Genomic DNA, 27,727 nt, shown 5'->3' on the forward strand with positions numbered 1-27,727 from the left:
GTTATTGTTTGAGATTCTGATTTGTGAAATATGTTTAATGTGGACTTTAGAGTTTCTAGTCCTTCATCATGTGGAATATTGGTGTAAAGAAAAAGATCCATTATGCAAAGAAGACTTTTGGATGTCAACTGTTCAGTAATATTAATATCTTCTATGGTGTTAAGAAAGTGGGTAGTGTCATTTATGTCAGAGGGAAGGGTACAGGGAATACCTTTTATGCGTTCCTCAGTATGTTAGAAACTAAGGATCGCCCAGGATAGTTTGGTTTGTATTTTTTGTAAGAGATAAGATCTATCAGCAAAAAGCTTTCCAAAGTATTAAATACTGAAATATTCCTATGTTTTGGCCCCCCCAGTGGCTCAGCGGTATGTCTGCGGACTTACAACGCTAAAAACCGGGTTTCGATACCCGTGATGAGCAGAGCACAGATAGCCCATTATGTAGTTTTGTGTTTAATTCAAAACAACATCCTTTGTTTTGAAGAAAATTCTTTAAGTTTGTCAGTTATGGTCTTAATAAACTGAGTTGTAGGTTTATGAGAGTTTTTATAATCATTCAGCTCCCGTGATGTAGACTTATTTGTTAAGAATAACAATAGTCCCACCCTTATTTTCTGAGCTTGTTTCAATATTATTGTTCGATTTAAGATTGCTTGAAGCAGTTATTTCATTTTGGTTAATATTATTAGGGCATTGCTTGGAAGATTTTAAGGTTTATATCGTCATTTTCTACTGCTTTAATATAACCCTATATGTGGTTCCCTGTCTCGTAGAGGGGTGCATAAACACTTTTCTGTAAAGTCCACTGTATGATGATTTACAATAGGATGGAATGTTTTGTGTAAACATTCGCAAAGTCTTATTTTTCTAGAACAGTGATTCCCAACCTTTTTTATGCCACGCACCTCTAAAAATTTTAATATGTTCTCGAATCCCTACAGTAATTATTTATTTAAGAATAAATGTGAAGTTGGCCAAAACAAATGTTATCTCGCACCCTTGGTTGGGAACCACTGTTCTAGAGAATTAATGAAGGTGTCAGAAAGTTTGGTTTTTGAATTTCGCGCAAAGCTACACAAGGGCTATCTGCCTAGCCGTTCCTAATTTAGCAGTGTAAGACTAGAGGGAAGACAGTCACCACCACCCACCGCTAACTCTTGGGGTACTCTTTTACCAATAACAGATTGATAGTAATGTTATATACGCCCCCACGGATGAAAGAGCGAACATGTTTCGTGTGACGGGGATTCGAATCCGCGACCCTCAGATTACGAGTCGAACGCCCTAACCACCAGTAATAAGTTTGTATCTGTTATTTGGGCAGAATTCGAGACCTTTACTAAGCGAGCTGAGTTCTGCTTCAGAGAAAGTTATGTCTGAAAGGCTAACTACGTTAGATATATGGGGAGTATTCATTGTTACCTGTACGATTTATGACGTCACTGTTATTTCCAACAGATTTGTTAGTTTACAAAGGCTTATATGCTTATTAGTGGATAAAGTGTTTAAAAATATTTTTAAATTGTTTATTGCGAGATAAAGGGATTTTGATAGTATCTGGTAGAATGTTTAATAATATGGTAGTTTCTTTATGATAATGAAAAGGATACGAAAGAATGTTATTAGAGGTAATTGGTAGAAAGTTGATTTTTGTTTAGAAGGAATCTATCAATTTTCTTTGTAAATTTTTTAGTTCTTTTTGTCCCATGTGATAATAATGGTAAATTTATTTATCTAGAATATCGACATAATGTTTTAGTGACATTCCTTTGTTCTAAGGTGTTTTCAAGGGTCTGTTGAAGAAGCTATAGTCATGTGTTCCTTTTGTGATTGGTGCGAGAGTAAGAGATAACGTTTTAATTTTTATGTTATATACTAGTAACGTGATACGTTAATAATGTCTTGTGTATTTCTCAGCGAGTTTTCTAAGTTTCTGAAATAGTCGCTTTCTGTTGTAATTAAGTAATTCGCCGCTTAGTTCACGTTGAATGTTGACAGATGTTGGCGTGAGAGTAGGGAAATTTAACAGAAGAAAATTGTGAGTAGCTTTAGACTGTACTGTGTATTACACATTGATCAGTGCATTGCTGGTCATTGTGAGAGCCGAAACTATAAGATGATGGACTGGTGTCTTCTAGTGAAGGTAATTCTACGAAAGACTGACTGACTGACTTGTGGGGATTGTAGTGTGACACATGCAGTGTGTTTACACTAATACTGATTTTGTGTAGTTTTAGAATATAGGGAATGGAAGGGTTTGTGGAAAAATAAGAACGAACAAAAGAAGCACATGTAAAACGGATGTTGCTGTTTGTGGAATGTGATGTTCTTGAGGGGAAAGTGTGATTTGTTGTTTTTCTAGCAGAACTAAAGAAGAACTTGGAGGTTCACTATGGGAGTGAACGAGGTTTTATTTGGGTGGATCGAGTGATAGATGTATTATAGTGTAAGACGTTGACAGCTTATAAGGAAAGGAGAAATGTAGATTTGAACAGACAAAGATAAAATAGCTATTAGAAGTAGGAGACAAGTTTTATTATATTTATCTGACAGTAAAAAAAAATTAGCGCTTAAAGAAAAAGCATGCTGGTTGTCAGGTAACCAACACGGGAATATTTTGCAAACTGGACAAAACTATCTGTTCAATAAGCAGTTCTAAGTTGAAATCACCTGGTTTTAGATCTTCAGACATTACACAAAAATATGCATCTTAAATATTTGTAAAGTGAAATGATTTTACTTTATTTAATATCTACAAACGTAAACTTATAAAATTTGTAATGCATTTCACAAAGACTGTGTATTGAGGTCAAGTCTCAAGTTCAGTAGTTCTACTCAAAAACCAAGTATCTATTTTTCAGAAGAGAATATTTTAAATTGATATCTCAGTTATGAACATTCTCAGAATTTTTACCATTTTACAAAAAACATGGATATTTTTACACCACCCAATACAATAACTCCCACTACTTCCTTAAAAATATTGCTACAAAATAGAAATTTAACACGTGCTAAAATATACTGAGTCCAACCATTGTATACTTCAACACAAGCTAAGTAATACATGAAAAATTATTTCAAGGGTGCAGTGTTGACAGGTGATATTTCACATTTTATACTGTATGATTTTAATAAAAATGATCGAAAAATATAGGAACAATAATTACATATTACAGAATTTCATATAATTATACACTTCTTTTACAATATTTACTTAAAATTTCAAATATATAGATTAAATTATACTTTTAAAGCATATTAATTATTAGCAATGTTTGATAACAGAAGGGATTCTATATCTGTATCTATGATGGTTTGTTTTTTAAATTCTAAATCCCATTAATACAAACAAATAGGACACAATGCAATTCCTCCAACATATACTAATCTCTTTTTTTATTATTAAATGCAGGAGTTGAACAAATATCCTAGAGTAAAAAAAATCTATTGGACATAAATTTACATATTTGATTTCCCCCAATGAAACAAACTGAATCAATGTAATTTTCACTGATATTCAGTTTTCCAATGAGATTCATCTTTTTTTTCCATCTGAATTAAGGGACATAATAGTTAATTCTTACATTAAACATACTTCTATATTGAGTTTAAAATACTATAGTTAATCTGACAATGTTCTATTCAGAAAAACAGACCATATTAAACAGTATTGCACAGAGAAATTAGAGTGGTATCCAAATCACTTAAAAAGTCACACAAAAGTTCATTTTTCTTGTTGCAATGGAAGAATAGAATTTAATTTTCTAAAAAAAATGACAAGGCAGAACTAATATATGGCTAATGCAAATTTAAGTTTCACAGATGTACATGCTTTTATATGAAATAATGGAATGTTACTATATTTTCTATCATTACAAATATCTGGTACTTGAAGAATAATCTGTTTTCTTTTGAAAATTCACTGTGGAATCTAAATAATGCTAAAAGTATGTCTTTGAGAAAAAAAGTTAAAAGAAAATCAACAACAGACTGTACTGATAAAATGTTTTGATAAAATAGATTTACAGATCAAATACTTCATTCAACACTAGTAGACATAAATAATTACAAGAATTTGATATTTTCTACAAGTCTTAACTTGTACATACAAATGAGGTGATACAGATATAGTAAAGCCTCCTGAGGGTAATTTTATACCATCTTTCAAAGTCTGATCCAAAACTATTTTTTTTATGACAAACAGTTCAGTAACAAATATTTAATCTGACTAGGTGAAACTCCTGTGAAACCAAACTTCTTGTAAAAGAACACTACTTGTTTAACCCAATATCTTTTTGAAAACAAAATACTGATGTTTTTACCTATAGATCTTAATCAAAGAAGTATATCACAAATGAAAAATACTCATTACCAAATATGAGAAATAAAACATTGCCTTACACTTTTTCCAGTAACAAGTCTTAATATTTTCTACAAATCAAGCTGACAGAATTAGTAATTTTTTTATTATACCTGAGAAACAAAACTAAAACATTATGTAGTACTGTAAGTGGCATGCTCTAATAAGGAGTTAATATGAATAAACTCACAAATTTATAAATGTTTTTAATACAAAAAAATATTTTAGAAAAATGAACATAAAACTAACTGAACAAAAAAATGAAGATATTAATTTATATGCTACCTATATACCCCTAAGTTACATACTTCATTTAGAACTCAAGTGTTTATGAATTAAGAAATTTAAAATAATGTGTTCAGAGCTATCAAACATGGTTTTCTAATGGGTTCTATCAGCCTTATAAGCACATTCTATACAATATAATTTTTGGTGTTTTTTGTTTTGTAAAAACAAAATAAAGATAAATTTAAATTAGATTGAAGATTAATATAAATATGCAGCTTTCACTTCTTCAATATTCTATGAATTTGACGGTTCTGATGTTCTAGTGTGTCATCAGCTCGATCGACCTTCCCTGTAATTCGATATAAAGTCTCATTCTGGTCATCCAGTTCTTCTCCAAGCCCTTGAGCCAGTTGGGTTAATCGGCTTAGACCTTCACTCATATTCGCTGAAGAACAAAAAAAAAAAAAGTGTATTTCTATAGCATCTAGGCAGCTAACCTCATTCAAATGAAAAAAAAAAAAAAACATTTTTATAACTACCAAAACTGGAAATTTACTAGTTATTCAATGAGGTAACAATTATTTGCTGTTCTACTGTATAATTTCTTCTAAATAAATTTTTACACTACGAAAATAAAACTAGAGTTTTACACAAATTAGAGAAACCCTATAGACAGAGTGATTTTGGATGTTGTTGTTATTGTCTTTTGGCATTTTATGATGCAAAGCAACTAGGCTATCTGTGCCAAACAAATGGTAAAAAACAAACAGTAAAATTATTATAAAGTGTAAAAGGAAATCAAGTTAAAACAAAACCAGTGTCCCAATGTCTGATAAAAATTGAAATAAAATTAAAAAGACCAATGGCCCTTACAAAGTTAAAAACATTTGTAATGTGGACAGTGTTACCATTGCCAATGACACTGTCCAAAATCAGGGATAAACCCATGGTAAAAACATGTCACCTTCCCCTCAGAGGTCACCACATACAACAAACATTTGAGTGGATGTTCAGATCCAAGGGGAGGTAAACTGAAAGTACAGAACCTTTTCTGGAGGTCCCCTCACCATGTATAGGAATCCACCTTGAGGGGCCAGTTAATGGCATTAATTTTTTACACTTTCACTATAAAAAAAAAAAGAAGTCAAATTGTGACACTACACAGCCAGGCTCACTAAGGACATTAAAATGAGTGTAAAGAAAGTTCAATGAATGGCATTAATTTTTTAAATTTTGATTGCAAACAAAAGTAAAATAGTGACATTATATTTTAGTCTCGATTGTTGACCAAGTAAAACTTAAAGTGGCATTACTTTTAAACTGACTATGCATAAGTATGGTTAGTGATATAATATAGGTATTAATTTAACACTATATTTGGGCAACAAGTGGAAGTTGATGTTCAATTATTCTCACACGGAACTAATCTCCCACTTTGTTTAATGTAGACATCTTCAAGTACAACAATTTAGGGTTAAGTTACATATTTTAATCCTGAACTGTTGTAGACAAAAATTTACCATACACACAATGTTGTATAACAATGGAACAAGCTGAAAATAAGATTAATACTCTTTAATGGGTTTCTCCTTATAAATATTCATGAAACTATTCTACTGAAACTAAATTAACTGATTTTCTGTTAAAAATAATTGTCTTTAGATTTCATATGATAAACAGATATAAGTTTACTATTTGTTAAGAAAAGCTGTTATGCTACTAGGTAAGCTCTTTACACAGATTAAAATAATTCATAAGGTGGAAATCAAAGTATAATAACAAATACCAAAGTAAAAGTATTATGCAATAATGTTTACATATCTTTTAAGTTTTTTTTACCAAGTTTTTTGGAAGTATCAAAAACCTAAGAAATAATTAATTTTACAAGCATCAATAACATAATAATCTTTAGAACAAGTTTTTGTTGTTACCATGGAACTTTAGGAAGAACTCATTAAAATAATTCAGATATTATAATTTTACAGTACAGGCTAGAAGAAACCATACAAACATGTGGAAGCTGAAAAATAAATGAAATATCTTAAGACTTAGTGGTACTTAGCAGTGTTTAAGCAGCATGTTATAAAAGTCAGTGCTTCCTATCTAGCTAGGTCTAGTCATAATTAAACAGGAAACTTCTTGTTTGTGTTAAAGATGTTTACAACTTAATGGTATTATGTATTATTTTTCATCCACGTCAACCAATTTCTAAAAACCACAGGTATCACCAAGTTAGTTAGAAATCAACATTTATTTCATATAACTTTCTATTTAGTAATGAAATTTTTTGAACTATTAAAGAATAACATTAACTTGCCATAACTATTTTTTACTAAAGCAATCTTACCTGAAGCAACAGTAGTCGTGTTTGTAGATCATAGTGTAATAATTAACATATCAAGTAAAAGCCACATTATCACTGAGACAAATTACACATGAATAATAGATACCACTGTGATTAGTTTTGTAACAAGTCACCATTAGGACACACTTGTGAGTGATGTACAAGCTGAATGTATGCATACCATCGCGTACAGTCACATAAATAAAATAAGTACCACAAATATTTTGATTACTTAGATAGTTGGAATAATCAAAAACAGTAATAACTGGAACTACTGATTCTGATTAATTTGATATTTTGTATATTACAACACTAATTGATTACTCTGAACTAATAAAAAATAATGATAATAAACCATAATGGGAATATTTCAGTTACTTGACAAGTTTACATGACACTAACTGATGTTCAAACATAATAATAATGATAATAAACCATAATGGGAATATTTCAGTTACTTGACAAGTTTACATGACACTAACTGATGTTCAAACATAATAATAATGAAAATAAACCATAATGGGAATATTTCAGTTACTTGACAAGTTTACATGGCACTAACTGATGTTCAAACATAATAGGTTATTTTAAGTGATTGATCTAATCATCCAGTTCTATTTAATACATTTACTAATTTTGTCTTTAGTTATGAATTAGTCCATAACAATTGAAGTTTCTAACATGAAATATTATACAGTAATAGATCAAGTTCCAAAATGTTGAGTCAACACACATATTTTCCTTTTAACTGCTAAGCATTATTTGCTTCCTCGTGTGTTTTGCAGGATTCCTGTAAAAATTACCAATTAAGTATACTATTGAGATTCTGTTCATTATAGTATCATAAGGCTATCAAAAAAGTATCTTATAATTTGTCAAGATACATAATAATTTGAAGTTTAGGTTGAAGGTTGGGAGAAAATGACAGTACTTATGGTATCTCTTGTGATTCTGCTAAGTATGTGTTTTCTGAAACCATTATTTTAAGATACTGAGCTATAATTACAATATAGAATTATTTAAGCACTATAAGGATAATCAAGTGAGAAAATTAATTATTATGACATTACCTTTATGTAAGGTTCACCCAGTATCAAATCACTGTTTATAGACTCAACTGTTCTAAAATTATATAGTTGTTACTTTAAATACAAAAACATCAAAGTAATTTACTGAATGCAGCCAGTGGTTCCTGGCTGAGCAAACTTACTTAAATTTTTATTAAACTTTTCTTCATACTCTTGAGCTTTTATACTGTAAGCAGAGTCAGCTGACTGGCGAACTGCTGGTGTTGATCCTGTAAACTCAAGATCATCAACTGCTTCACTAAATCCTGAGGTGTCCAGCCCACGAACCCTCAACCCAGGATGTGATGACAAATTTGAAGTTGCACCTTCCTCCTTGATCTTGGTTACTTTTGACATCAAGGCACCAGGTTTTTTGTCTTCTGGTTCATCCATTCTTGTTTGTACTCCTGTACCACTGAAGTAGTTCTTGATACTTCCAAACAAACTCTAGTAATCAAATGTACAATATTATTAATAGTATTAACAACATAGTCATTTGGAAATTAGAACTTTTTCTTCTTTCACAAATGAACTCTGTGTAACTTTGCTGTAACTTAGAAATACTTAACTATAATCACATCATCTTGAGGGATCCTGACCCTAAGCTATCCAGTTTAAATTGGATGTTATAAAAGAACAAAGAGGAAAAAAAGTAACAGATGATAAACAGCTACTAAATTCATCCAACAAATCAACACATTCCTCCACATTCAAAATATTTTCCAAGAAAAAATTTGAAACTAAGATTTGTTTTTGTTCTGTCTGTCCCAAAGCATCTAACCTATATAAAAATATACATATAGTGATAGGTGTAAAGGGGCTGAAAACCTTATACATATAGTGAGTGTTGATATAATAAGCCTAAAGTAAAGACACAGTGTGATATCACCTATCCTACAGCATCAGAAAGGAATATATAGAGCCATAATGCTTTTCCCACCACATCTAGTTTCCACCATGTTTTTGTCACAAATTAACTCATTTTCCTGTAAGAAAAGTCCTTGAAAGTGGGATTGTGTAATAGATGTATATCTAACTATATAATTAACATTCAAATGGTGATAGTTTTAGACTGAAATTGATCATAACTTACAAAGCTAAATTTGTGAACAATAATTATGGGTTTACTCAAGGCCGGATTAAGGGTTTTATTGGCCCTAGACTTTTCAACTTATAGAGGTTCCCTTGAGACAGAATCTCTATGTGCAATACATTTATAGCACATTTATACATTTATAGCTTGAGGCCCTAGGCTTCAGCCCAGTAAGCCCATACCTTAATCTAGGGTTGGGTCTACTTGTAAAAGTAGATAATTAGGGATATGGTGTGATACATGTAAAGAATGGGTAAAGGAGAAAACCGTTTTAATTTAACTTTGTACGTCTTAGTATAATACCATATTATAACAAAACCTTACATCTATAATCTGTGAAAGCAGTCTAATAGAAAATAACTATAACTGGATTTACTGTAGAAATGTAAAGGAGGTCACATTAATTTCTACACCTGTCTTTACTAATATGCAGCAGTGGTACACATTTCAGTCATGGGTTTCATATTTGTATTTTCAAAATGGATGGTAAACAAAGTTGGAAACTAAAATATTATCACAGAAAAAAGACAGCAGAAGGGAAAAGTTTCTTAAAATTTTTTTTTTTTTTATTCCAGGTATAATATAATTTGTTAATGTAGAACACATGTGAAAAACAGTAGTCAAAGAATCTATTAGGTTTATTGTTAATTTCTAGCATAAAATGATTTAAAAGGTGGAAATTGAGAACATTTGGATGCAACTAATCGTTGCTCTATAAGGTTTGATGTTGTGCTGCATATGGAGATCAGAATAATAATATTTTGATTACATTTAAAAAAACAAATTTTGAAGGTATAAAAAAATTATGTATTGTGAACTGAACAGCTGAAGTATTGAGTAAGACTGATAAAACATTGAAAATTCTTAAAGATATTTTTTATATATCAAAAATAAAAAAAAGCTTAACTACAAAACAGAACCAGGCTGGCTCACAAAGGATATAAGATAAAAAAAATTAAAGAACAGCACCATAATTGAGGAAATTGAGAAGATTATAGAATACAAAGAAAGTTGGCCAAATAGTGAAGTAGGACATCAAAAAGGACATGTGACTAAAGGATGGTTGAACATGTAAAACTTAACAGGAGGACTTCTTTAAATACAGTAAGTGTAAAAAAATATTAGGATGGATGTAAGTCTGATGACTTTGGTTAGGCTATTAAATTCTGCTCTGTCTTCAGCTTTTACACAAAGATTTAAGCAGTACTCCTCATCTTAAACAATTGACAGATGGAAACAAAATCAAACAATATGATAACATTAATTCTGAGCCTGTTGATAAAAATTGGGAAGATTAAATAACAATAACATTCCTGAGTCAGATAATATTTCCCCAAGAATTTTGAAGGAAGTTACAGATTTAATAAGTGAGCCACGTACTACTATTTATCATCAGTCCTTGAATGGGGGCAGGTACCAGAGGATCGAAAGTTGACTAATGCTATTTCTCTTTTGAAAGGAGGTGATAAAAACTGTCCCACTAATTATAAACTCATTAGTCTTACACAGGCTCATAGGGCAGATTTCCCAACTGAGGATCAGTACCCTAACCCCTCTGAAAAAGTAACACCATATCTTTGTTATTAAGAATCAAAAAACATAAATATAAATTTTCAGTACCCTGACTGCTCTGAAAAAGTAACAACATATATTTGCTTTTAAGAATCAAAAACCACAAAAAAATTTTTCATTGCAGCAATTTTTTTTTACTTTCCTAATGCATATAACATAAGACCAAATAAAATTCAAATAATCAGCAAGTTTTCATGATTCTTCTGATGAGCAAAAGCATTGATCATCTCTTCCATTTTGTTCTCCATCACAAAATTTATCATTTCCCGTTTAATATTCAAAATGGTGACATAGGACAGTCTGTATTGTCCAATGGTAAAATATGAGTAAGTTTTGATAAAAAGCAGAGGAATGATCAGTTTTTTGAAACTGATATCTCCTTTTCCTTAATTATTTCTTTTATGTCTTTCATTAAATTTGTGACTTCGTTCCATAGCTTCAAAAAAATTTACGTTTGTCTCTAGTGATGTAAGGTTATTGATTGTCGCATCAGCAGATTTTATGCCCAAAATAATATCCATTTTTCTTATTGAAGGTAAGATGACAAAGATGAAGTTTTACTTAGTTTTTTCCAAAACTAGGACAATGAAGATGAATTCTAACTCACAGATTGAAACTAAAATGCCTTTATCCATGGTCAAAGTGCTGGGAACGTTTAAAGCAATTTTAGGAAGGGTGAGAATTATAGCTTCAATGCTGTTCTTCAAGCAGGTCTCACTCTGAGACGGAAGTACAATGAGTTTCTCTCCCGATGTTTTTGAATTTTCTGAAAAATTTGGTGATGCTTGGAACTTCCCTTCACAAAAGAATAAATTGATTGTATTGTCCCTAGAGTGTTTCTCAGTGATTGAGTTTTATTCAGGGTTTTTTTGAACGGCAAGGTTAAGCAAGTGTCCAAAACAATGGACATAACTTGATTTTGGAGCCACAGTTTTGTTTAGACTTTGAAGCCCAGCATGCTCACCTTTCATGTTACCGGTGCCATCGTATCCTTGGCCAACTATCAAAGAAAGATTGAGACACCGTTGCACTAACGTTTCTGTAAGCAATTCCAAAAGGGCTTGGGCTTTCATTGATTTCAACACGAAGAAGCCTAAAATATTTTCTTTAATGACAACTTCTGAAATGTAGCAAGACAGAAAGTTGCTCGTTGCAACTGACATCCATGGTTTCATCTGTGATGACAGAATAAAAACTACAAGATTTTAATCTATCGGTTATTAATTTTTCTCACGTTCATCGCAATCAGATTAAAACTTCATTTTGAATATCTCAACTCAACCATTGTTTATGTCAGCCAACTGAAACGATAAACTTTTCCTTAAACTATGGAAGATCCCTACTTTGCAGGTGCAAAAGTTCAAGAAAATTCACTTTATTTACATCAGAAGAATCACATAGATTAAGACAATCTTCATGGTCACCCCTAATGGCAATGTTTTGCTTAGAAAGAAAAACGTGCATTTCTATCACTTTTAAAAGATAATGTCTACTCATTTGTACTTCATTTTCTCTTTGGTTTTTGGCTTAAACTTGTACAGAGCTCTGAAGAATTTCTGTTGCTTTTGAACGGATCCATGTTATTATTCAATTTTGATGGCTCACACATTTAGGACGTTTTTGTAATTTTTCTGATTTTGACCATTTAATGAACTCGCATGTCTTACAAGATTTTGGAGCAAACTTTTCACAAGGGTAACAAGTTACAGAATCAGAGCCTTGATGATAAGATACCCAAGGAAATTCTTTATACCACTTAGATTGAAATGATCCGGAAATCCCGTAGATAATCCGAGATGGGAATTTGGAAAGTTGTAGTTGTTGTGGACCAGCAAATTAAAAATCACTAACTTTTTCTGCCGACTGATCTTTCAGAATAGTTTCATTTTGACCACCTTCTGAATCGTAACTGGATGAATCAGTATTTACTATGAGAGGTTTCATGTCTTCTGAAATAGTTTCTTCCTGAAAATCATGTGCCTCTTTTTAAACATTGCTTTCGAATTTTGTCAAAACTGGGTCAGCCATACTGATATAGGTGATATACATTTAGGAGATGGGTTTCATATTTGTATTTTAAAAGTAGGTGGTAAACAAAGTTAGAAACTGAAATATTATCACAGAAAAAAGACAGCAGAAGAAAAAACTTTCTTACAATTTGTTTGTTTTTTTAATCCAAGTACAATATAATCTGGTAATGTAGAACACGTGTGAAAAACAGTAGTAAACTTTATCAAGGTGTTAAAAAATCACATGATGTTGAGAAAGTGTCAGACATTTGCTTCAATATTTTTTTGGTAGTTATATTTTCGAGAACTGTTTAGATCACACTGGGTGAGTATCTGACATTGTATCAAATTACTTTTTATAAGTATCATATGTAAACTTATTTTGATTTCATTTTTTGTGTTCTACTATATAAAAACAAAATATATTTCTCAATATACAAAAGTTTGTGGGTTGAATGAAAAAATGTGTCAATAAATATTTCTTACATGAATGTCCCTCACAGGACTAAACTGAAATGACCTACAGTCTGGTATACATCATATATCTGAAGGTATGCAACCTGTTGTTAGTTAAGCATTTACAATAATGTACTTAGAAACACCAAAACCAACTCACTTGTATGACCATAATAGAATGTTCAGAATGATAAGCAACTGGAATGCAGTCTGGTGAGGGAAACTACACTTATCATTTTCATCGGTATTAAAACAGTCACTTATAACAGTATATGTTTAATTGAAAATAAAATAATAAAGATTAGAACAAAATTTATCTAACCTTTCACTCCTTGCTTGGGAGTCAAATAGCAATAGATTAACATGCTCTCTCTTTATCTATTTTTACAACACAAATAGAAATCATTGAACCAGTTATAAATGATACTGTGCTAGAAATACCAAGGATTAAGTGAAGTGAAATCCAGGTTTATGTTAGTAAAAATCCTGCAAGTTAACATTATGAAAAGCAGTAATATGGTGTAAATTGGTAAAAACACACATTATTAAGAATAACATATCTACACTATACTAGTATACTGCATATCTAACATATATAAAAGCCAATGTCTGACACTTCATGTCACACTTTATTCTTCAAACTAGAAAGAGTCATAAAAACCAAAATGCATTTATTTAGGTAGAATAGCTCAATTAATGTCTGGCCATTATGATTTTAGTGATGAAAGTGCAAGAAGGGTGTCATGATACCTTATAAATGTAGTGAGTATTGATATACTAAGCCTTACAATAAAAGCATAGTGTGGAACCACCTAGTCTAGAGTCAAATGCATAAAATTGATTACGAAAGTAAAAATATTGCTCAATTTTAAAGTTAAATCATTTTTAAATTAAGCCATTTCCTATTATATCACCAACATTTCAAATACAAAACAAACATCTTTAATTAATGGAGACTCTACGTTAAGAAACCAACAAACATTTTTCTTGTTTTCTTTTCTACACATTTCCTTTTACACTTTCAGTATACAAACTAACAATAATATTAGGTTACGTTTTGTTGCAGCAACATGACATAAAAGCCATTTTCAGAATGAGGTGTTACAAACACACTGGCTTTTATATATTAGAAGTTGTTAATTTAACCAACCTTTACCAGGAATTAATCTATGAATATGCCACAAAGGAAATTATTGATGTCTGACTTCCCAGCTACACTTTTCTGCCCTTTTTTTTTAGTCAAGCTTGATTTTGCAAAATGTATTTGTTTCAGTTATCTATGAAACAGAAGGTTATGGTATACCATGGGGTAAGGTTGAGAGTACTTTACTCATCATTTTTGACAGGCTATAGATTTGTAAGTTCATATTTACTAACAAACTATCAATCCTTGAGAATGTAATCCTAAAGGTTTAGTTTCTAACATCATTTTCCTGTTCTTTCTCTGATTTAAATAGTACAGCATCTCATTCACAACCTTGTAGAACTTAGCAGCATGTGATCTGAAAACTGCTAATGTAGGCCTCAACAAATCTGGGGCAACAGGTTGACAAGGCAACTAAAAACTCCATCATTGTGCTAGTATTTTATCCAATTTTATTCGTGTTCAGGGCTGTGCTAAATAGGAACTCAAATCTAGCATAGAACAATGGACAATAACTGAAGATGAGTGAAATCTTAATGTGTATTTAATTTGTCTACCACTATAACTCTATTATACCATGCAACTATTTACAAACTTCATAACACAAATGCAAAAATTGTCAAAAGGAGAAACAATATTCCTTCCTCAGGCAGTGCTGCTCTGAACAGTTAATCCCAAACTTTTCCCAACTCAAATTATCCAAACACTTGAACCAGTTTACAGGTATTATACCAAATATGCAATGAAAACTAAAAACTACCTTGAATACTAAATACCAAGAACTAAATTACTTACTAAAATGTAAACATGAATTAGATCACCAACTTGCCTGCTACCTCAAACCAGATGTATAGAACGATATACAAGAGGCCATTAACCAAAGCAACTCCATACAAAATCAAAAAAAGATTCTGCACACAGCAAAAAACTGGAAGCTAGAAAACTAAAACATGAAAGGTAATACAACAATGAGCCCAATCTAATCTTGTTATCAACAGATCAGATATACCACTAAATGACTCTGACCTATAGCTTCTTAATAAAGGCCTCATTACTGTAGTTAACCAAATTGAAAACTAATATCATAAGCAACAAGATAAAAGATATTTTACAACCTGAAATAAAAATACCAACTTAAAATGTATAGAAGCTGACAGTCAATACTACCGTAATCATGAACAACACAAAATACATTGACAAGATGAACATCTTTTCAGAAAAAGAGAGTTTCAAATCCACCCCAAACAATCCAACAAACAGATGAAAAAAACTACTGAACAAAACCTTGTCTCAAATGAAGAAAGACAACTTGATTACTGAAAATATTTATTTTTAACTGATTCACATACACCACAACTTTATGGCATTCCCAAACTACACAAATGAGACTGTCCCATATGACCTATACTATCCACTGATGGCTCATTTAACTATTATCTTGGTAAACACATGGTCTGGGCCCTCACACCTTACATAACTTTTGCAGGTTCCATCTCTGAATTGAGAATTGCATTAAACCAACTCAACCTTAAAGCCTTAATGGCTAGCTTTGATGCTGTATCACTTTTCACAGAAGTCCTTGCCAAAGAAGCTTGTAATATTACACTTGAGACTTACAGTGATGACAGAAAGTGTTTGTACCTCTGTGTCGTGAGTAGTTTTTCCTCATAACTCAAAAAGTATCATGATTAGGATAATGAAAGTATAGTGTATTATAAATATTATACTAACACACATCTACATAAATTTTTATGTAATTGAACAACAAATAAACTGTTTATAAACAAATAATCAAACATAGGAGGGGCAGAAAGTGTTCATGCATCTACTTTAATGGTCAGTTGTGTAGCCTCTTAGGTGAATTACTTGGTGCAATCTTTCCTCATAGCCCTCCATGATCGTTTGACAGTACTCGACTGGTGCTTTCTTCCATTCTTCTTCAAGAAGGCCTCTAACTCTTGCAAGTTTTTTGGATGATGCTGATGAACCCTGGTCTTCAACTCATGCCAAACGTTTTCAATTGGGTTGAGATCGGGTGACTGCGATGGCCACTCCAGAACGCTTATATGTTTCCTCTGCAACCAGGATTGCACATATTTCAACGTGTGCTTAGGGTCACTGTCGTGCTGGAAGATCCAACAATGCCTGAGCTGCAAGTTCTGAGCATCATTCTTGATATAAGTGCCTGATATATCAACATACTCTTCTTTTTCATGATTCCATTGATGGGGTGAAGGAACCCCATAGCATGATCAAGCTACCTTTATGTTTAACAGTAGGGATGGTGTTATGTGGAAGAGTTCATTCCCCTTTCTTATGGAAAATATAGCAAACATCATTGTAGCCGAAAAACTCGATTTTAGTCTCGTCTGACCAAAGAATACTCTTCCAATAGGTAAAGGTTTTATCTACATGCTTTCTTGCATACCTCAATCGTGCTTCTAAATGAACAGGCTTTAAATATGGAGTTCTACGAGGATGGCATGCTTTGAACTCAAAAGAGCGTAAAATTTTTGTAACTCTAGAAGTGCTTACCTCAATCGTGCTTCTAAATGAACAGGCTTTAAATATGGAGTTCTACGAGGATGGCATGCTTTGAACTCAAAAAAGCGTAAAATTTTTGTAACTCTAGAAGTGCTTACTTCAACCCCAGTTTCCCTTACCAGTTTCTGTATGTCATTATGTGTTAAAAGATGGTTCCTACTAACTTCTTTGAGAACCTTCCTCTTGGTTCTCTCTGGAATTTTGGTGGGTCATCTGGAACGAGGGAGGATAGCAGTTGATCCTGGGAGCTTAAACTTGGCAATTATCCTTTAAACAGTAGATTTCGGCACATTAAGTTGTGTAGCAATACCAGAAAGAGACACACGAGACTTGTACTTTATAATTCGTTTTTTTAAATCACTGGACAGTTGTTTCCTGTTTACCATGATGATCAAGTAGATAATGACGGAGATGGCTCAAACTGTCGGAAGTACATTTTTTGCTGGCTAAATTCCACTAATTATGAACCAAGTGTCTAGTTCTGGAACAGTATAACGTAGTTTATTTGCCAAACTAAACAAAATTTTTACAGGAATAACAGGTTTTACACAAGTTTTGAACAGTACAAACACTTTCTGCTCCTCCTATTTTTGGTTATTTGTTTATAAGCTGTTTATTTGTCATTTAATTTACATAAAAATTTATGTAGATGTGTGTTAGTATAATATTTATAATATATTATACTTCTATTAGCCTAATCGTGATACTTTTTAAGTTATGAGCAAAAAAACCACTCGGGAAGCAGGGGTACAAAGACTTTCTGTCGTAACTGTACCATAATGACCCCAATCATTTAATTCATGTCTCAATACATTTTTTTATTTCGTTCCTAGAATTTATAATAACAACAACTTCATTTTCAACTATAACAATTTCACTTAAAAAGATGGTTTACACATGGATAACCCTGTTTAATCTGTTTATAATCCAGATGTAAAAACAAGCCAAAATATGCACTTTATCCTCTCCTTCAATGGTACAGATATGTCGACAACATCGTTGCTGGTTTCACTTCAACAGAAGATATACACATTTTTTCTAACACATAAGCTCCATTCACTCAAACATTAAATCAACCATTGAACATGAAAATAATATATAGTTTTCTTTCCTTAATCTTGAGATTATTTGATCCACCACATGGTTCAAAAACCAAAATTCACTAAAAATCACTCACACAGGTCTCCTGGAAATATGCCCATAAATCAAATTAAAAACTTTCCTCAACTGATTACATAGACGAACATAAAACATTCCTTTATTCACACCAACAGACTTCTACTAATCATTGTTGAAAATTTTCCACACAACTATTAGAATAAAAACAAGAAAACTCAAATCACTAACAAAATTGACACTAGCACACCAAACAACAACACAATATTACCCTGCAGTTTTCTATTTATCCCTGAAATTAGTTTGAAAATAATCAACAGTTGGAGAAAACTTGCAATTAAACATAAACTTCCAGTTTTCTTCAAATTCATCTCAAAACCTGGTCCTTAGCTAAAATCATTGTTTAAATAAAAATTACATAGACTTGCACAATAACAAGTTCATTTATAAAATAACATGCAATAACTGTCCAGAATTTTACATTGGAAAATTGGAAACCAGATTCACTGAATATAATAAAAAACCCTCCTGTGTTTATCACTATTGCAATTAAAAGCAAACAAACCATGGTATATCTGTATAAATCACTATGATTTTAAACAAAGAACAAGACATTAATAAACAGACTAGAAAGTTATCTTATTTGAACCAAACAGTTCCACCCTAAACCAACACCCTAGGATACCAAGATACCTATAATAGACTGTGAAACAATCTCTGGTCATGTGACGTCTTTAAATGTGTGTACCTGGAGATGCCATAATTCTGTCAATTGTCATATATTTACAATAAAGTGATTTTTTGTTACTTATTCAAGCCATCTTAAAACTTTTAGTAGTGAAATTAGATTAGGCACACCTTTTAAGAGTAAATTTCCAGGAACAGCCTTGAAGGGTGAATTTTTTTTTTTGCTTTCCACAAGTTACTATTTATTATGTCTTTAGTCCTAACAGGATACAGTTTGTCTATTATATACAGTGGTATCTCACCTCCTCTTTAAAATGACTATCACTAAAATAAATAAATTACAACTTAAAATTTCAAAAATATTTCTGTTATGAATGTTAAGCAAACCTACTATTATAATTCCACATAGAAATATTTATTATTTATTTGGATTTGCATTAATTTGGGTTTCACACACAAACTAATTATAACCATCAAAATTGATATTCATTTAATATAAAGTTTGAGAACAACAAAAGAGCATTATGGGTCCATCTACACCATCATGGCCACTAAAACACTCAAAGCTAACTCTTATTATTTAAATATTTATGAAATTTTCCCTTAAGTTTACTGCTCCACCAGACCTCTTGGCAACCAATTCCAAAAGCCAATCACGCGCATAACTGTCTTAGCTGGATATAACTCCTATTCTGCCAAAATTTATATCTGTATACCACAGTCCTACCATTATCACCATTAATCCTGAAAAATGATGACATATCAACACTATCAGTTCTATTTATGTTAGTGAATTATATCCCTTCTAATTCTTCTTTGTTACAGGGAAAACAATTTCAGCTATCTCAACCTGTCATTAAATGATAATCTTTCCATCCCAGGTATCACTCTATTGGTCCTCCTATAAACCCTTTCCATTAATTCAATGTACTTACCTTAGTTTTTAACTCCATTGAAGTGTATATATATATATATATATATATATATATATATGAAACAACAACTGTTTTGTTACGACTATATTTCACAATGTTAATATTCTAAACAATACGGTAACTTAAAACACTATTAATAAGTATAATTATTAATAAAACACACACTGATAAACAAACTGTTTTTGTTAAATATAACTTACTTTCATGGAAGTTAAATGTTTTTGACTGATTCTCATTGTACTGTTGATGTCATCCACTTTTCTTTCAATATTGCGTAATTGTTCTCCTTGTTTATCAAGTTCCTATGTATTTTAAATAATAAATTCAGTTAAGCACATTTTAGAAAGAATAACATCATACATTAACCATTATGCTAAAACCTTGTTGAATTAAAGTAACAAATGGGAAAGTCTTTAACTGAATTTCTTTCATAAAACTATAGATAAAAAAATGTTTGAAGTTTTAGAAATTTCAGAATTTTATATTTTTAAATATGCATGTTAAAATTACATAAACCTGCAACATATGTTTAAGCATTCAAGAACTGTAAGTTCAAGTCTTCTTGAAGTAAATGTTATAAAGTACTACAAGACTATCTTAAACATAAAGTTGACTATATTTTAACTTAATAACCTATGAGCAACTGTTTGTGTCATGTAAAATAATCAACTAGTGTTCTGATTATTCAAACTATTTAATAATCAAAATTATCATTAAAACAGTGTACATCATGAAAACAAACTAATCAAACTAAATGTTTCCAATTAATAATGTATTCAGTTAATCTAGTTATCCATTAATTGAAAATAGTGTCTCTGACAAGTAGTTTTCAGTTACAGCCATCTAGTAATTCAAAATATTACTATTATTATATTTATATCATACTCTCAATTAATTAAGTTTATTCAGCGTAATCAATTAGTTGTGACTCATGAAAGTGATCAAATAATGAAAAGCAGGGTTTCCAATTATTAATATTTTCAATTATCCAAGTAATAGAAATATGCCCATTATACCTATTTGTCATTAAGTCCAGAGTTATACAATAACATATTTGCTCTGTCCACTGTGGTTATCAAAATTCAACTCATAGTGTTGTATGTTATTTTATACTGCCTAGTGAGGATAAGTAATTACATTAATGGTATTAATGTACCCAATGGTACATTTAAATATGACATTTCTGAGAGGAAACTCTTAACTGCCCCAAGTATACACTAACTCTAGCTCAAACAAAGTGTAAAGTGTAACTATATTTTCTAACTTGAGTACACTTTATTTTTATCATTTCCTCAAAACAGTAAATTACAACAGCACCATACCAGCTTCTTAAATGAAATTACATAAAAATTTCAAATAACAAACTACAAAACAATTGCAATTAACAAGTTTGCATGTAAGTATACCTGACATTGCATGACATGCAAAAATAAGACTGACTCAATCTGCACACTTGTAGCAAAATCACCAGCAATATGAAAATTCCAGAATGCTTGGATACAGTTAGGCAATCTAAAAGCTATTGATCAGGACCTCAACACAAAAGTCAGAAATTACATTAATGGCAGTTTAATGAAGTGGAAAATTCAAATGTTCTACTGAAAATATTTAAGTTAAAAAGGGCAAGAAAACATCTTTATAGACAAACATAGTAACTGTTATTTATATACATATTAAACTTAAAGTGCCTTTCTGTCTGAATCTTGTAAACAGATTACAATGTTTCACCAACAAATAGTAAAACTACTCATATGTTGGTTTTCTTTAAAACTCTTCTTTTTAAATACTAAACAATTCATTGGTAATTATTTAATCTCCCTAAAAGTAACCTAAATAATATAATAACTTTCTGATTATGGGAATGTTATACTTTCTTCCAAGTAACAAGTGCATACAGTTACCAGATGTCCCAGTAAAACTGGTATTATCTCAGTTTTTAACCTAATTTGTAACACAACCAGAACAGTATTGAATTGTTCCAGTTTTTCTGTACCTCAATGTCATTACGTATACAGCTATAGAAATGGAAATTTGAAGACCTGCTAAGAAGAAAATGAAGGAGTAACCTTTTCTTTTGGGTAGGTTAAAGAAAATGTAGGCATATCTTTTTTTTTATCTTTTATTGCTTTTAATTAGACGAGTTATAAGAAATTTTTTTGTTATTTTAAAATACAGTGTAATAACCATCAGATTGTTTAACATATGATAAATTCTTATTGCAATTTTAAACTGTTTAGCAGCTGCTACAGTCACTTCCTATGGAGAAAAAGAATTCCAACTTCCAGTATTTCATTCTGAAAACCTATTACAATTTATAATTATAGCCCAGGTACACACATTTCAGAAGAGAAGCTAACATAGAATCGTATTAATAATTAGGAAACTTAAAATAAGTTACAATAAAGAGAAGTTTATTTTGTTGAATACCTATATCAATTACCAGACTTCACCAGTAACTCACTTCAGCTGTAGCTACTCCAATCTGTTCACTCTCATGAATAAGACCCAATGAAGACTGGGTACTTTGAAGAGTCCTTTCTTGAATTTTTCTTCGTTCATCTAATAGCTGCTGTCGCTTTAAACCTACATCATTATCATTTCTCATCCCATTTCCTAACATGTATCCAGATGATCCTTGCTTAGGGTGAGACAGAAAAATAAAATCATCCACATCTTCGTTATCATCATCAAGAAACGGATTGTAGTTAGGTTTACCCATATGCGCCATTGCTAAACAAATACGTCACAACGAAAAATGAGCCGTTAATTCTTACAATATTAAATCAAGTAATTCAACGCCTTAAAAAAACTTTCTTTTTTTCTGCATATTCACAACAGTATTACTATAATTAATTTTAATCTAATAACTCTCTCAATTTTACATAATCTTGAGATTTTAAACAAATAAAACACCAGGTAAACATATTTATAATGCTTTATTTTAATTTTGTAATTTTTTAAACTCTACCATCTTCAATACATTTATTGTTCGGTTTGTTTCAATGCATTGCGAAAACAAACTAGAAGATGAAATAAATTATACTTGTCATAAAATATCAGTATTAGGCCTATTATACGTCTTACAATACATTCTTTATTCTTAGTTTCGTTTTCCGTCATATTTACTGCTGACTCATCATGATAATGGGACAGGACAAACACAGTAATGTTTATTAATTTATTTTCTTGACAAAACGTGAAAATATAATATAAAAGCCTAGATGGGCCAACTGTCCCATTACTGCTCTTAAATTTTATGTTATGTTAAAACGTTTTATATGTATATGTAATATATTTATTTTTAATTTTCAGTGCTGACTAAAGAATAGAAATGAATTTCAATCATAACAACAAACTTATTGAAAATGCGAAAATATTTCTTTATGAAATGTTTAATAAATAATTAAAAATATTTAACTGTTGTATATTTTAATTACTAAGTTTGATGTCTTCTTTTTGTCTTGTAAAACTTTCCTATAAAATCTTTATTTTATAGAGTTGTACATTTCACCTTTATTTTAATTTGAAAATTAACATACAATAAAAATACCCTTTTTTAACCATATCAAACTTGTAAGGAAACTAAACTTGTGTTTTCTTTAACTAGACGGTTTAATTTTATATATAATAAACAATTTTAAAACTGTTTCATATGTATTATATCATATATATGGTGTGTTTGTGTTATATATATATATTTCTTTTCACTTACTTGTTATTTGTCCATTGAAGGACTTCTGGATGAAATAACACCTAACATGGTCGAATGCAAAATAACTTGGGTAAGTCTACCTCATCTTGTTACAGAAAAAAAAAAATTATTCTGTCATTCTGCGAGATTATAATCGAAATGATGTAAAAGCAACAACAACAACAAAATAAGCTTAAAATATTCAAGATGTAATTTTACCTCAAACTCTTCACAAACATATTTTCTTACACCAATATATCACTATGTTCCTCCCGAATAATCGCCGTGGTGAAGTAATTCATGATGACAAGAAACCCACTTTATTAACCCAAAGATGATTTAAGAAGGTCGAAAATTTGTTCTGTACTTCATTTTAATTAAAAATTTTAATACCCATACCAGCAGTCTTTAAGATACATATCACTGTGCTCAGGTTTTGTAATTTTGTTCCGAGTTCTTTTAGTTTTGCTTTTTTTTCAATTTCACGCAAAGCTACACGAGGGCTATCTTCGCTAACTGTTTCTAATATAGCAGTGAAAGATTAGAGGGAGAGCAGCTATTCATCACCACCAACCACCGACTCTTGGGCTACACTTTTACCAACGAATAGTGAGATTGACTGTACCATTATAACGCCTCCACTGCTGAAAGGGCGAGCATGTTTGGTGTAACGAGGATTCAAACCCTCGTACATTGGGGAACCCAGGGAGGGGAATTGAACCGCTAATTTTAGGATTGTAAATCCAAAGACATACCGCTGTACAAGCGGGAGAACGTGTGTAGAGTAAATAAACACAGTTTTTGACTAAAATGTGTACTTTGATTGTATTTTTATGTGTTGAAGGACCACTACAACTTTATTTGATTTAATTATTTCAATTGAGTGATTCATATTGCATATTAGATTACTAAAGATATTCCAGTTAAAATTTTCTAGAAATAAATTTTTAAGTATTTGTTTGAAGTTAAGCAAAAAGTTACTCATTGGACTGCCCGTGATGTTGCCCACCAAAGATATTGAAACACAGTTTTTAGCGTTTTCCGTCTGTGCCATTGGAGGCACTTCTAAAGGGATACCATAAGCAATATCTGTTGTAAATTGGCCAAATGAATTAATTAGAGATATTGATCAAATGTGTTTTTAAATAAAAGTTTAAAAATTACAAAATAGATATGTTCCTTATATGTATATGTATATCTATATACATAGTGAGAGAGAGAGAAAAAATGGGTGCACTTAAATACTAGGTTGGATTTCAAAGAGTGTAAGGGATGAAATAAATAGAAGGATCAAAATGTAAAACATTTAAAATTACTGCTATGATAGAAGACTTGAAGAATTATAAAATTTCAAAACAGTTGGTCAAACTTGACATTGGTAAATCGAAAATTATGTGAAAATGACTGGCTGAAAGTATAAAATCTAAGAATAAATATTGTTATTAATGCATTAAGGATAAGCTGAGGGTTAGGATGAGATTAAAGTTTTCAAGGGTTGATAAAGGAAGGCTTATTACCGATTATTATGAGACGATTTGGTTATTAACATATAATTCTCTTTCAGTATCTAGGAATGAACGTTCAAGCAATATTTTTAATCCTGAACAGTTTTTATACAGAAACGAGATTAGTTTATAAATGATCGCATTAGACCTGAATATATTAAGGAACAATTGAAAAGAGTATTTTTGTTTGTTTGTAACCACGTAGGTGTCGTCTCTTGGCTTGTTTGTTTGTTTTTGGAATTTCGCACAAAGCTACTCGAGGGCTATCTGTGCTAGCCGTCCCAAATTTAGCAGTGTAAGACTAGAGGGAAGGCAGCTAGTCATCACCACCCACCGCCAACTCTTGGGCTACTCTTTTACCAACGAATAGTAGGATTGACTGTAACTTATAACGCCCCCACGGCTGAAAGGGCGAGCATGTTTGGCGCGATGGGGATGCGAACCCGCGACCCTCAGGTTACGAGTCGCACGCCTTAACACGCTGTTTTCAAACATGCCGGGTTTGAAAAGAGTTAACAATGATAAAGTTACTGGGAGAGATAATGTTTCCTTATTTGTTTGAAGAGAGTTAAGAATTGTATATGTGTATATTGATATTTTTAGTAAGTAGTTGAATAGTAGACAGATGTCAGATGATTGGAAGGTGATTAATATATTGCTAATATAACAGAAACGCCTAATTACGCTATGTAAAACAAGTTTTGTTCCTGGATAGTTAGTGTTATTTCTTAATTGCTTATGTTGTAAAAGTACAGAAAATAGCAATTATTCCCTTCAAATTTTGCTTTTGTGAACTGAATAATGAAATTTAGAAAGTAACCTATTTTTTATGTAAAAACGGCCAAATTTGCACATTTTCGTTTACATAAGGTCTGAATAAAACAACATATGAATCAAGATTTACACGTATTTATACTAAAGCTATACAAAAATGAATAAAGATGTTTAGAAGTGAGTAGTTTCTCGAGATTTACGATTGTAATGTAAATCACTTTCACGTACCAGCCCCCAAATATAGTCTCCCTTCATGTTTTCGTTATACGCTCCTTGGTAGCGGCGTTTAAAGTCCAGTATATCTTGGTGGAAGCGCTCTCCTTGCTCCTCTGAGTATGCTCCCATGTTCTCCTTGAATTTATCAAGATGAGAGTCGAGGATATGGACTTTTAGGGACATCCTGCAGCCCATTTTGCCATATTTCTTTACCAGAGCATCAACCAGTTCCACATAAGTTTCGGCCTTGTAATTGCCCAAGAAGCCCCGAACAACTGTGACAAAGCTGTTTCTTTTTCCTGGCCCGGCATGGCCAAGCGCGTAAGGCGTGCGACTCGTAATCTGAGGGTCGCGGGTTCGCGCCCGCGTCGCGCCAAATATGCTCGCTCTCCCAGCCGTGGGGGCGTTATAATGTGACGATCAATCCCACTATTCGTTGGTAAAAGAGTAGCCCAAGAGTGGGCGGTGGGTGGTGATGACTAGCTGCCTTCCCTCTATTCTTACACTGCTAAATTAGGGACGGCTAGCACAGATAGCCCTCGAGTAGCTTTGTGCGAAATTAAAAAAAAACAATTTTTTTCCTTCCTACTGAGCTTCTTGGAGAATTCTGTGTACTCCAGGATCTTCTTTGTTTGTGATCCAACGAAGACACCAGCTTTGCCTCAGACAGCTTAGGGAAAAGTCTCGAAGGTACTTGAAGACTGCAGATTCCTGATCAAGAGCTGTGACAAATTGTTTCTAAGACCCATCTTTGTGTGCAATGGTAGGAACAACACCTTCTGGAGGTCCACTAGTGACTCACACTTTACATTGCGCCACCTCACAGAGAACTTGGTCCGTTGTGGCCAGTATTTCCTGTTGTAGTGCGCTGCAGTGTCTCTGCTGTCCGAAAGGCAAAGATAACAGGGAAACTTGGTAAAGCTTCCTTTGAGAACCATCAGGAATGACACCATTTTGAAGTCTCCGATAATCTCCCAGCCATACTCGTCATACTTCATGGTTTCCAGCAAGGTCTTGACGCTGTTGTGTTTCTCTCTGAGATGCACTGAATGAGCCAGGGGAAAGAGACAGATACTTATTCCCGTTATGGAGCAGCACAGTTTAAGGCTTCTGCATGCGTCTGGAAAATGCTTGCAGCTTGTTGATGCCATTTCTGATAAAATAAGATAGGTCTATGTGTTCACTTAGGCAGCTAGAACTCAACTGAAGTGGTGAGTGGTGAGTCCCTGTATATATATATATATATATATATATATTACTATGGAATGTTCTAGAAAATTCTAAAAGGTTCTTGAAATTTCTCGTAAGTTCTACAACATTCTAGAGAGTTCTTAAAAATTCTTGTAAGTTTGAGAAAATTCTCCATCAGCTATTCAGCACTGAATCTACCTGGAATGTTCTGGAAAAATGAGTAAATTTGAAAATTTCATTACCCTGATCACAAAAGCAAAGTTTGAAGAGACAAATAGGTCTTTCTATTTACTTTAAGCATAAGCAATTGGGAAATAACACTTTCTGCCCAGGAACAAGAAAAAGTAAAAATTTTGTTACGTAGTGTTATCACAATAATTAGGAGTCTATTAATTTTACAGTAGTGGTGGGAAATGTTTTTGAAAATCTGATAAAAAGCTTCAAAGTTTCCTTTAACAAAGTTGTTGAAGTCAACATTGTTTCACTAAGAAAAAATCTTTCTTTACTAATATTTTGATATTTTATCAAGATGTTACTTCTTTTGTAGATGAGGGTATGGGTGTGGATTTGCTTTACCTGGATTTTTAGAAAGCATTTAAGAAAGTGTCAAACAAAAGGCTCGTTTATTATAGTTTTCTCTGTTGGCGTGGTTCATTGTATAAAAAATATCTAGATGAAAGAAAGCAACTCAGAGGTTGTTATGAAAGAAGATCAGTCTTACTGGATTAAACTCATAAGCAGGATACCTCAGAGCTCAGTTTAAGGATCCTTGTGTTTCTTATTTACATAAGTGCAT

At 31.9% G+C, this 27,727-nt stretch overlaps 1 protein-coding gene across 1 annotated transcript; it reads right to left on the reverse strand.

The window, feature by feature from the left end:
* Window positions 1–2,512: 2,512 nt before the first annotated feature.
* Window positions 2,513–22,660, reverse strand: Snap29 (Synaptosomal-associated protein 29kDa). Its single transcript, XM_076511410.1, has 5 exons — window positions 22,639–22,660; window positions 22,016–22,284; window positions 19,755–19,856; window positions 8,142–8,445; window positions 2,513–5,032 (listed from the first exon to the last, which is right to left on the reverse strand). The coding sequence occupies exons 1-5, from the start codon at window positions 22,643–22,645 to the stop codon at window positions 4,866–4,868; spliced, it is 849 nt and encodes a 282-aa protein (XP_076367525.1). The 5' UTR covers window positions 22,646–22,660; the 3' UTR covers window positions 2,513–4,865.
* Window positions 22,661–27,727: the final 5,067 nt, after the last annotated feature.

Source organism: Tachypleus tridentatus, chromosome 7 (assembly GCF_004210375.1).
Source record: "Tachypleus tridentatus isolate NWPU-2018 chromosome 7, ASM421037v1, whole genome shotgun sequence".
Classification (NCBI taxonomy): domain Eukaryota; kingdom Metazoa; phylum Arthropoda; class Merostomata; order Xiphosura; family Limulidae; genus Tachypleus; species Tachypleus tridentatus.